We start from the raw sequence: 12,726 nt of genomic DNA, 5'->3' as shown, positions 1-12,726 counted from the left end.
TGGGATCTTTGAGCACTTTTTTTTCCTGTGTGTGTGTCTGACTTCTTGTTGCTCCTGAATCTTGCTGCCTGGACTCTTCTTCAAGGCACAGTCTGTGTGGATGATAATGCGCCTGCCTAAAGCTTAAGAGATAGTCAACTTCATTGTCTCCTGTCTAACAGTCTGCTCTTTCTCTCCCATCTGTCTCCCATTGCATCCTTGTGCTTCCGTTTCACTGCGCAGCCATGCCAAAGTCAATGGTCGCGTGTATCTGATAATAAATAGGTGGGTATGCTGATGTTTTCTCTCTCCTTTTTGTTTCAAAATTGTTTCTTCACATGTTAATGCCTTCACTGCTTTATAAATGAAAAGTGTGTCCTCTGACAGTGAACGGTAGCCTCAGGTATGCTCATGGATGTGTTTTGTAAACCACACCATTTGGGGGTGATACCAAATGGTGCTGCAGAGAGACTGTGGAGGTGGTCCAGGGTCTTCAGCTGGTGCTCAGCATTTGGTTTTGATACCAACTTATACATCTCACTGGTTTTGTTTTTTGGTAGGATTTGTTCAAGGCTTGCCTGAGAGTTTGACTCCTTGCTGATGGCATCATTGAGGGCTCAGCTCAAGAACTGCCTCCTCCACACAGTCCCATCAATGCCACCATCCTGCTGGCACTTGTCTCCCCTCCTGCGGCACTTTCTCGGGCTGCTTTCCTAACACTTTCCTTCCAGAACCCTGCTTGTCTTATCATCCTTGCTAGAGGCATAAGCTCCTCCGGTCTTGATGCCCTGTGCCATACACAGGAGGCTTTCTATCACTGAACCCTCAACCTTACTCATTAGTTGATATTTGTTAGGTACTTCCTGAATGAAAGGAAAATGGCCAGAGTGTGTGGTTTAAAAAAATGAAACAACACCCCCCCCCAAAAAAAAACCCAAAACATCAATTTCCAAATACAATTCTACAGAAAGATCATAATGTTAAAGAAGGATATTTTTCAACTCCAGATTTTGCAATGTGTCCCCATACCACAGAACATAGAAAGAGGGTAGCTATACATGGTCCTTCCTTAAAATTGGAGCAAATACAAATAAAAGAAATAAGAGTAAGCATTGTGCAAGGGCTGACTGGTGTTGCTGGAAGCCAGTACAAGAGAAAAATATCAGCTCAGGATTTTAGCTGCTGGTTAGAGAAGTAGAAAACACTCTAGTTAGGAATCTTTTCCAGCTACTTATATTCCCTGTGACCAAACAAAAGACAGCTCTCTGTGTGCTGTTTTTCACAAAGCATGTACCATCTGTTTCATTAGGAGATAGTCTACCAAGACTCAGACTCACCCCTAATAACTAAAATCCCAAATGTTCCAGCTTTACCAGTACTCTCTTTCCACAGAAATCTCTCAGTCACAGAGGGAGCTAGAAGAGGGGCTAGCATAGCTCACAAGGAAACGTTAATCACACACACCTGAATCTTATTTTAAGTCATGTGTTTTATGTCACCTTTAGAGTGTGTCCAGATTTTAATAGGACCTCCTACTCAATTAGAACAGCACAGTAAGCCCTTTATCACATAATTTACTTAAGTCCAGTGTTGTTTTATAAGTAGAAAAATGTGCTTAGGAAAGCGAGTTTCTGAATTTGCAAAAAGAGATATAGGGACATAAGGATAACAACGGTAGAGATTACCTTTCACCAAGTATGTGGTAGCAAGCATGGGGCTGCTTGGCAAGGAGTTGAATAATATCATTCAATTGTGGGAAATTTTCTGAAATACAGAGTTGACTCTTTTCTCGGGCATGAGATCATTCTTCCCATGGTGTGTAAGCAGGGTCCTGAGCAGCCGTGCTCGGGTTCTGTTCAGAGTAACCAGTGCCAACATGTAAGACGTGAAACTAAGTGCACAGATCAACTGCTCCTATGAAAATATGATTCTTCCAAAAGTGCTATGAGTTCTGCAAAACACTTCAGCTGTCACTACGAGTGAACACTACGAGTCTGCAATGCTTCCCCTTCCTAACTTCAGAAATGTCTTGCTCCCAGTGAAAGGGACAAGGACAATGTACATTGCACACATTCCATAGTTAGGAGAATTCACATTCATCGAATTTAGACTAGGGGGTTTTACAGTGGCAGATTTCCCGTTTTCCTTAATGGAAACCTACTTAATATGCAGCTTTTCAATGTCAAGTGCTAGTACTAAATTAAGCCTCCTTGGCTCTTATGTCTGTTCCATTGAAGAAAGTGTCTCCAGTGCACAGACTGTCCTCTCTAGTGTTCACTGAATTGTAGCGTGGAAATGTGCAAAGGAGAAGAGATGATTGGAGTAGGACGAGATTACAGGCTTCCAGAGGAGTCCCCAGATACACGTCATAATGACCAACATCATAGTGGCAGATATGTTTCTACTTAAATAGTGCAGGCCTGCAGCAGTTTGAGTAAGTGTATCCTGCTGCGTGTGACACCACTGCTACACCCAAATGCATCAATGCATCGCATACTGAGGTTGGACAAATCTGCGTCGGGAGGTGTTACTGAAGAAATGGATGCACAGCATTGCTATAGGGGAAAAAAGTGATTGTTGCAGCTTTAAAACGATCCGGCTTCCCAGAAATAGGGAGGATGTGTTAACTAGCTCAAGGCAAGAGAGTGAGATGTTAGCATAACCCCATCCCCAGCGACACCCCCAGACATTCTTTCTGTATTAAATTAACAGTTTGCCCCTGGTATGTTGCAATCTATCTACTTGGCCCCTGTTAAAGAGAATATCTTTTTTATGATTCCATTGCCCAAGGGCAATGTGCGCTCAATACAGCAGCTCCTTCAAACCACAGATGTGTCTTCAAGTATGATATCAATGAAGATAGCTTAATTATTATCCAGACAAAGCTACTAATTTGACAGAAAATTAACTAAATTTCAGAAAAGCTAAATAATTTCCTGAGAGTCCACAATCCTGTTAGTAGGATAGTATTGTCTATTCTGTCATAAACGGGTCAAAATGTATGGAATAATAATTCCAAATGGAAAAGATAGTTAGCATTTCCAGAATACATGTTCATAAAATGCACTGTAAGATTCATTTCTGAGACAATTAAGGAGTTAGGCATATGGCACATGCCTGCAGTCCCTGCCACTCAGCGGCTAAAGGATGGTTGCTTGGCATGGGAGTTTTGAGGGCAGCCTGAGCAGCATAATAGTGTGCTTAAAAACAGAGGTGGGAAAAGCCCTCACCTGTGCTGTCTGCTATGAAGTAAACTGTGGGACCTCAGCTGCTGTCAGACAATAAACAAACGCTCCCTCCCCTGCATTCTTGCTCTGGCTCTGGCTCTAGCTCTGGCTCCTGCAGGATGTCCCGCAGCTTCCAGTCCACAGTTCACATCAGTGGTCCACAGACGGGATGTGATACAGATGCCTGAACGGCGTGGTTCTCCTTGCATATGCTTTAGAAGCTGGTAGCATGAGATTAGCCAATGCCAAGGCTGATGGAGAGCATATGTTATTTGAGAATTTGAAAAGACTTAGGTTACCTGTGAATGACGCGATTCTTGCAAGATGGTTCGGAACTTTACCTAAAGAGCATGATGCAGTTTGACTGGGATCCTATATGTCCTCTCCCTTACAAACCAACCACCCTGTCCACCCGACCAATTGCTGAGCCTAATGTCACAATAAAAGCGCACTGCTGGTGCCATTCTGGAATGCACTTGGCACTAGGTCATCACCGTACCTGGCATACCCAGATATGAAAGTGGATGATGTATAGCATGATGTGTGATCTCTGACATCCTTATAACTCCTCTGTTCTCATCTCCTTTTTTTTCCCTTTCTATTTCAATTACTTTGAGCAGCATCAAGAAAAAATTACCAATCCACCAGAATGAGTAAGTCCCCCATGTGAAGCCATGAAATGCTTGCTCTACATGATGCCATTTCATGCTTCTACATCCTAAACTCTGACCATTTTATCCTCCAGGAAAAATGTCAAGTTTAGGTGTCAATAGCTCTCATTCCTGACCAATCACTAGAGTCTGAATAAGAAAAGCTAACAAAGCTGAGTTGACTGTTTTTAGAAAGAACTTAAAACAAACCACCAACACCAACAACAAAAAAAAAGTTGAGAAGCTAACGCCCACGGCACAAGGTCTTTGCACACCTACTGATTTGCCTTGTTTTGGCCTCCATTACTTGCCCCTCGATTGTACCCTCCTGGCGCCCTTTCCTCTTCTTACTCAGCTGCTTTCTGCCCACAGATTAGCCCACCCTGAAGGAAGCCTCCCAGACCTAGCCATTATGAATATGACCACCAGCCTGGATAAACCCGAGGTACAGAAGTTGGTGGAGCCTGGTGAGGAGAGAACAGAAGAATGTGCCAACAAGGCAGAGAAGGGCGAGGTGGGGAAAGACAGTGATGACTCTGAGGAAGAGGAAGATGAGGAAGAGGAATCTGAAGAGGAAGAAACCTCAGGTAACCAGTCCCTCTCATCAGGTGCCGCAATAGCACAAATGACAGGGTGACTTCCTTGGGAGAACCTAGCTATGACTCTGTCTAACAAAAGTTGCAGAATGGTGTTGGTTGCTATAGTGATAAGATGTATTTTCTAATTACCACAATAACTCATTTTCATCTAACTGAAAGGAAAGAGAGTAGATGGCTGGCTAACAGTCCCTGGCGATAGGCACAATGCCCATGAGGAGACCTAGAGAGCTGTGTTCTGTCCTCTGCTGCATGGGAACCTCTCACAGGATCCCTCTTACTAAGCAAAAGCAGGCACCTACACAGAACCACTGGTGATTTCTGAAGTGACATTCAGAGGATCATTCTTGCAAAGGGTACTCTGAGGCTTATCGAGGAGACTATGTTGCTTGTTCCATTCCAACGCTTAAGTCTGTGAGAACCAGAGGAAGTGCTGTGCAATTGCATAGCCGTCCTTCAGGCTAGTTCCCGGCAAGACGTAAGGGCTCCCTTTTGCTCATTCCATCATGAAAGTTATAAGATGTTTTCTGATTAACAACACAAAAAGTGCTGTATGCTCCTGGTTGGGTTTACTGCTTTGCAGATTTAAGAAACAAATTAAGGCTTTAAAAAAAAAAAGTTTCTTTCTAGACCTATAATAACCAGGAATGAGGGGAATAGGATGGCCATGGTTTTTGAGAAAAGTTATATGACAAAGAGGCAGAGCGTTTGGTCCCTGCTGGAATGCTCAGAAAGCACACAGCCTCTAAACATGCTTAGCTGAGTCTCAGCTATAGAAAAGGTGAAAATCAAAAGTGTCATGAGGAGGAAAACCACGCTTAAATGCATGCCTTGAAGCCTTGTTACCTTCTATAACTCATCTCAGAAGACCCAAAGCAAGGACCAGATGCCTTTTTTTTACATCTGGATTGCTGTTGCCCATCCCTCACCCCCCTCCTCTGTGTGTGTGTGTGTGTATGTGTGTGTATGTATGTATGTGTGTGTATGTATGTATGTGTGTGTGTGACAATTCTGCCAGACAAGTTAAGGCTGGGATTTCATTATATCCCTTTAAAGAGGACTTTGGGTCTTACTAAAAGATCCCATCAAAAATCCCCCCACACCCTTATCACTATGTTCTACCTACCGCTGAATTGCTTCTTTCTGTTGACTGTCACCTGAGTCACTCTGTAATAAGTATTTTTTTTTTCAATATAACTAAGACCTTATTGAATATTCAAGCCAAGGACAGTCACATTAAGACTAGCTCTGACAGGATGATACAACCCCAAATTGAAATATGAGAAGCCAAAACCATTCCTGTGTGGCTCCCAATGGGGCTGACCAGTACAAGGCTAGACTGGTGTGAGCCCCTGAGGTAGAAAAATACAATGCCTTGTTTGATTAAGGAGATAATTAGACTGAAGTTGACCACACTTTAGGAAACTGCTGAGTCTGAGGAGGACCAAACCATCCCCTCCCGCAGCAGATCCGAAGGGTGTACTTATTAAAGGTGATTGAAGAGCCTTATCTATTGCAGGACTTTCGAAAATCCTGCTTGTGGTTTAATTAAGACAGGGAGACATCTATATATTTTAAATTGCCCCTTTTGCTGGGGCAATTTTTCAGCTAGCTATCTAACTTAACCTTGGCTTCTCCACCGTCTTGTCTCCCACGTGGTTCTCTCTGCTTGCTTACAGCTCTTTCACTCTCCATCCTGCCTCTTTCCCACTTTTGCCATCTCTCCCGTGTCCCTGCTGGTATGGAAGTCCCGCCTCCTTCTTCCTGCCCCAGCTCTGGGCCATCAGCTCTTCTTTTTCGTTTTTCCTGAGACAGGGTTTCCCTGTGTAGCCTTGGTTGCCCTGTACTCGCCTTGTAGACCAGGCTGGCCTCGGACTCACAGAGATCCACCTACCTCTGCCTCCCTGAGTGCTGGAATTACAAGCATTTACCACCACTCCCGGCTTCATCAGTTCTTTATTACACAAAAAGCCACATTCCAGTTTGAACCAATCATCCGCAAGACAACACCTGATCCATCTCTTATGGGTTGCTCTTCAGCTGATGAGAAACAACAAGCATTCACCAAAAATAAATAAATAAATAAATAAATAAATAGATAAATAAATAAATAAATAAATAAATAAATAATGGGCCATAGAAATTACAAACCAAAACCCTGCCAGCACCTCGCTTTCTGCTGGTGTAGCAATCAAGAACTAAAAATACAAGCACACAGTTTCACGTAACGTGAAGAAAGGTTACTCCAACACTTGTCCACTCATTTCTCACTTAATGGAAGCACTGTTTGATTAACAAGATGTAAGTTATAGAGATATCAGATCATTTAATACTGGTTTAATTAAAAGGCAGATGTAGTAACATGTTCCTTCTGTTTCATCTTATGTCCATGATTAGCAGCAGGGCACGGAGATCTTAGATACTTCCTCTCCAGGTTCACAGAAATCATGCCCTGCCTACTGGGCAGCTTCTCATTCCATCCTGACATTTATAAGTATGCTCTGATTAATAACACAAAAATGTGCTCACGTTCCTGGTTGCATTTACTGCTTTGCAGATCTAAGGAACAAGTGGCATCTGGTGATTGACCGCCTCACTGTGCTCTTCCTAAAGTTCCTGGAATATTTCCACAAGTTGCAGGTGTTTATGTGGTGGATCTTGGAGCTGCACATCATCAAAATCGTCTCCTCATACATTATCTGGGTGACTGTGAAGGAGGCAAGTGTTCTTTTGCTGTACTGTCAGACGGGACAGAACATGTGCCCATGTGTCCATGGCATTCATGGTCTGATGCCCCTGACATTCAGGGATCAAGACATATATGGGTGCATAGCCTTTATTATAGAGGGGACCCAAGGTTGGTGAAGTGGACAAAGGGAAAGTCAGCAGAGGAGAAAGTCCCATGGCTTAGATTCCAGTTGGATTGGTCATATGGCAATGGTTTCTTACTGAAGTGTGGGTGGACACCACATATGAATATATCTCCCAAAGTTCTCTTTGAGGGAAGGAGTAAAATTCCAGTTTGTGTTGCCAAAGAGAATACTCTGGTTCTAAAATATAATGAAATCTTCACTAGAGTTTGTCTTGCTTGCTGTCTTTATAAGATATGAAGTTGATGGTACAGTTGATTTATAATTCTGTGTTATGTCTTAATAAAGAAAAGCATCACCATTTTGTCAACAATTCCTTCATGTTTACTGTAGAGAAAGAAAATTTCAATGTATTAATCAAATAGTTTTTGTATACTTCTACACTTGACCAAGTCAGCAAAGGATCAATCATTTCTGTAGATCTCTAACTTTCATAGATGGCTTTTCAGCTGGTTACAATTCAAAGTCTTCACCCTCAAATTTAGATCAAGACCTACCACCTACAGTTTTTAAAAGAGTTCAGCTATCACACTTCAACCAAGCTGCTTGGCACATAAGACCAACCAATGATGTCTTTGCTCAGAGAACATTATGGCATCAAATTCTACCCCCAGTTCCTGGATAATCAGAATCTTGTTACACATTGGGGATGAATAGACATTTCCATGGACATTTTTATGCATCTGGATTGTTTTCAGACCAAATATTTTCATTATTAATTTTCATATATTTTTCTTACTTAGCATACAAAATAACAAATTTTCTTATGGCATTTTCACACATATTTAGTTTTGGCTATTTCCCCCACCCCATTTCTTTGCCAGTCTCCCTAGCTTCCATTCCCACTGTTCCATTCTCTCTTCTATTTTCATGTCATATATTCTCTTGTCTCTTCCCCATCTCATTGGTCCCTTTCTAACTCACTGGCCTTTACCAACACTCAGCTTTCACATCAATACCTGTATATGACATGGATTCATTTTTGGTGAGCATTCCATTAGACTTTTGTTGCCATGGAGATGACAAGTGCACAGAGATGACTAGCATATTTCTCCCTTAGGTCATGATGCTGTAGGAGAGCAGGAATTTGAAGCAATGTGCCTGACATTCACACCAACTTGCTGTCATGTAAAGTAGCTCACTATGATGAACCCATTTTCTGATTTGTGGGATTGTAATAGTAAAATGTCTTCCCTGGAGAGACTCCTCACCCCCGTTCTCCTTTGTTGGACACTGGTGGCCATGTCCTTTGATGCATATCTTGCCCTCTCTCCTAGTCCTACCTGTTCTCTCATTCCTGTGTCCCTCTTTGGCTCTAGGCCGTGTGCACAGCTTACTCTGCTCACTCCCCATCTAGAGAGTGAGTCCATGTGCTACTGATGCCCAGTTACTGCCTATCCACATCAGCACCTGATGAGGCATTAATCTCTTTCAACCTACTACTTTCACTGATGAACAGTACATGACTTCATTCCCTGTGTGCCCCAAAGCACCCCTGCCAGTGAGCCCTAAAACTGAAACCATTGCCCACATCGCCTCTACCTTCAGATAAATAAGAGATTTTTAGCTTTTCACTCATCTTTGCTCCATCCAATATAACCTCCGTGCTGCAACTAGACGTTCTCTCCAGGGCGTAAATGGCATCACAGCAGACCCCTCAACCTAAAACATTGTCGTTGATATCTCTTATTGTACTCACATAGAGGAAGAACCTTACAATGTGGCCCAGACCAATCCAGGAGTGCCTTTCCTGAACCCCCTGGGAGATGTGAGGCTCGAATCACATGACCCTTTTATTAGATAACTTGCTTCTCCTGGAAAAAATCTGGCATTCTCCCTGTCTATAAGGCCTTGGGCCTGCAATTTCCCTGCCCACCTCACTGCCGTTTTGATACTTCTGTTCTCCATTCATATTGCTGGCAGCTGAGCCATCTTTCTCTCCACGAGTTAGACTAAGTTGAGAACTCCCAGCACAACATGGCTAACCTAGGCAGCATGCTTGTTGTGTGGCTTTGTCTTCAACATTCATGGATTCAGTGCATTCTGCATGTTCCCTGAGGGCAGTGAATCCTCTGCACGTTTGTTACCAGGTACCTGGTTAGGAACTAAGACTTACTCTCTTTACCAATCTCTTAGAAAATGAAAACTTCTGTGTAAATTATATTCATTGCTTTTATATTGAGAACCTTAAAAAAAACACAGTAAAAGAAACAAGAGGCTTACTTCATAGTAAATACTTTTAATACAATTTGCTTTTTAACATTCAAACTGACCCTACTTTTGACTAAGGGAAGAGAGTCAATTCATTCACCAAGGCATTTGGCTAAAACACAGCATTCAGTTTGTGTCTGAGCTTTCTAAGTTGTAGGACTCTCCTATAAACATCATCTCTTTCTCCCTCAGTTAATTCTAGGAGGCATCTCTTTCTACCTTACTATTTCAGCACATAATTCTCAGAGAGGGGCTTTGCCTTCAGTGGTTCCAAGATAGTAAGGAGAAGAATAGCAGTCAACTGCACAGCTGCTGCTCGTTACTGTTGGTGGTTTTTCGTTTTACACATTTTTTTAAAGCCAGATTTGGAACCTATTTTCTCATAGCCGAGAGAGCTTTGCACCTAGTATGTATTCAGCTTTATAGTGAGTACATGCTATAATTTTCATCTGAGGGTATCAATAGCCCTGAGGGAGTATCAAAATAAATTAATATGTTTTGTAGCTGAATAAGACAATGGTGCTTTTGTACTCTTCCAAGGAACTATGAGCTGTGGAGACAAAAACCAAAACAACAACAACAAAAAAAAACAAAAACAAACCAAAAAACCAAAAACTGGGTGTTATGTCTCACAGTTTCTCCACTTAGCAATCTACCGCGGTCAAACCAGTCAGCCGTCAAATCAAGCTAATTGTATTTCCCATTCCAGTATGTGTCCTTTTCAATGCAAGCACAAAGTCATATGCTTTCGTGCAACTATGGAATCCCTAACTCCGCATCTCCACGATTATTATAGAGCTGGGCTGCGGCCTCTAGCCCAACCCTTGCATTTCACCCTCCTTATGTCTGTGGCACTTATCCAAATATGATGCAAAGCTTACCTTCAAACTCTCTGACGTGATGCCTATGCATGGATCTCTGTTTCCTGCAGAGTGAGTTCCTGTGCCATTTCATGGTTCAAAGGGACCAGTCAAAGCTTGACTTGCAGCTGCATCTCCATCCTCATCTAAAATCTCCTTATGTCTTATCCTCTTCTTGCCTTCATCCTTTGCTTCTGCATAGTTGACCTTGAGTATGCATTGCATTTTCCACAGGCTGTTTTACCTTTTTTGTCAATCCCCTCTTTGGACTGAGGCCCCTTCAAAATTCTATTACAGGGTCACAAACACACCTATAACTTAGCTACTATTACATTATATTGATACTACCTGATTGTGTGTCTGTCTACTTTACAAGATATACTTTCTTTAAGACCACAGCACCTCTATATCTTTGGATCACCCAACACCTAGGACACTGCCTTACACATAAGAACTCAGAAAGCCTTCACTGAACTGGAATCACATTGTCCTGTCTTGTTAATGTCCTGTCATGCCATGTATTTTTGTCCCCATTTCTTATTTTGTGTTTTCAGGTGTCTCTGTTCAACTATGTATTTTTGATTTCTTGGGCATTTGCTCTGCCATATGCCAAACTCCGCCGCGTGGCTTCCAGTGTCTGCACTGTCTGGACATGTGTGATCATCGTCTGCAAAATGTTATACCAGCTACAAACCATTAAGCCTGAGAACTTTTCTGTCAACTGCTCCTTGGTGAGCCTCGAAGTTGGGGGTCCTTCCTCACTGACCTTAAGAGGATTAAGGGCAACATTGGGGGAGCCCCCACATCAAGAACATTCTGCCTAGCTTATTATCAGTCACCTCACCCACGTTCGCTTTATTCTGACCCATGATGGAACTAAACCTGCTCTTAACCTGAGACTCCTCCCCAATTGAAATGGGCCCTCACCACCCTACCCACTGAGCTCTTTGTGATCAAAACTGAATGGGAACTGCCTGTGATCTGCCAATCTCACAAACCATTTTCAGTCTGTTTTTCTCTTCTTTTCAGCCCAATGAAAATCAAACCAACATACCCCTTCATGAGTTGAACAAATCTCTTCTCTACAGTGCCCCTGTTGATCCCACGGAGTGGGTTGGCCTGAGAAAGTCCTCTCCTTTGCTCGTCTACCTGAGGGTAAGGCTTTGTGGTGCTTCATGTAGGCCTCTGCAGAGTTATAGTTTGTGATCCTCCACACTGAGACTCTTAATAGTTCCTTCAACAGTACCTTTGTCTTCTTAGTTCATATCTAAAATGACTAAATAGTAAAGTCAGTGTTATATTGTGCTGAAGAGAAATTGACTGAGCCATCTGATTTCAGTTCAGTGAAATACAGCCAACACCTTCACTAGCTCCTCTGGTAACGATTTAATGTGCACAGTTGGTGGTGGTGTCAGGACTGAAGCAATTCCAAAATCCATTGTTAGGTGTTTTGAAAAAAAGAAAATTTATGGTACCGCACATAGTGTTCTTTTCTAGACACAAAGAAAAACACTAGATAATCTCTACCACATCTTCACTAGTGATGGTTTGTAAAAAGGAGCCATAACAGCATTCCAAGAAATATCTGCTGTCAATTTCTGCTTCCTGAATGTTTAACAAAGAGTACATACTACATGACAAAGTAATGCTGCATATTTTAATTGAAAACAGTCATAGAAACTTAATGAAAACAAAACCGTTTAGAATCATGTATGTTCTTGTACATTTTTACTTTAGTGAATAGCTCATGCAACCTTAAACCATTGTCCTAATTGCTGACAAGACACTTAAAGATAAAATCATTACATCTGAGAGTTTTAAATGTACTTAATATCCCATTCTATATTCTCTAGAGTTCCTGTAATAGTTACTGTCCAAATAGCTGTTAGGATAAAGTGAACTGATATTTGGAAAGTCTGACAGATGGCTTCTGGCACCTGTTTCCATGGGTCAACTCTCTGGTTGTGACTATTATTATGACCAGGACTTTACCATCTGGAGCTTGATTCTCAGCTTACCTCTCTCTCTCTCTCTGGCCAGACTACAGAGGTGTTAAATTCCCTATCTAACTGGCACCTTGTCCCCAAGCTCAGTGGCTTTCCCAGATGTCCCTGTGCTACTTTGCATTTAAGGGTTTCAAACAAGGGAAGACTGCCCTCCCTTGGTGTGTGGCAGGTACTTACAAGCGAGTAGAAACAGCACAGTCTTGTGCCCAGAGAGATTGGATTCTGTTGCCACAGCAGTTACCCCCATTTTCATAATGAAGGTGGGGCCTCAGTAAAGAAGACAAATAGGCTCAATACTATATTAAATACAAGCGACATCTAATATAA

At 42.2% G+C, this 12,726-nt stretch overlaps 1 protein-coding gene across 3 annotated transcripts in view; it reads left to right on the top strand.

The window, feature by feature from the left end:
* Positions 1-12,726, top strand: part of Piezo2 (piezo type mechanosensitive ion channel component 2) — a 348,488-nt gene that overhangs the window by 268,771 nt on the left and 66,991 nt on the right. For 2 of the 3 annotated variants that reach the window (XM_055622925.1, XM_055622924.1), the window contains exons 18-23: positions 223-264; positions 3,827-3,859; positions 4,229-4,443; positions 7,010-7,170; positions 10,948-11,124; positions 11,423-11,548. In XM_055622925.1, the coding sequence (XP_055478900.1) occupies positions 223-264; positions 3,827-3,859; positions 4,229-4,443; positions 7,010-7,170; positions 10,948-11,124; positions 11,423-11,548 (754 nt within the window). The remainder of the gene's footprint in view (positions 1-222; positions 265-3,826; positions 3,860-4,228; positions 4,444-7,009; positions 7,171-10,947; positions 11,125-11,422; positions 11,549-12,726) is intronic. The other variant, XM_055622927.1, reaches the window with a different exon arrangement.

This window comes from Psammomys obesus, unplaced genomic scaffold (genome assembly GCF_907164565.1).
Source record: "Psammomys obesus unplaced genomic scaffold, mPsaObe1.curated_primary_1811, whole genome shotgun sequence".
NCBI classification, from domain to species: Eukaryota; Metazoa; Chordata; class Mammalia; order Rodentia; family Muridae; genus Psammomys; species Psammomys obesus.
The sequence above is the reverse complement of the archived record's forward strand: the minus strand, read 5'-3'. Positions and strand labels throughout refer to the sequence as shown.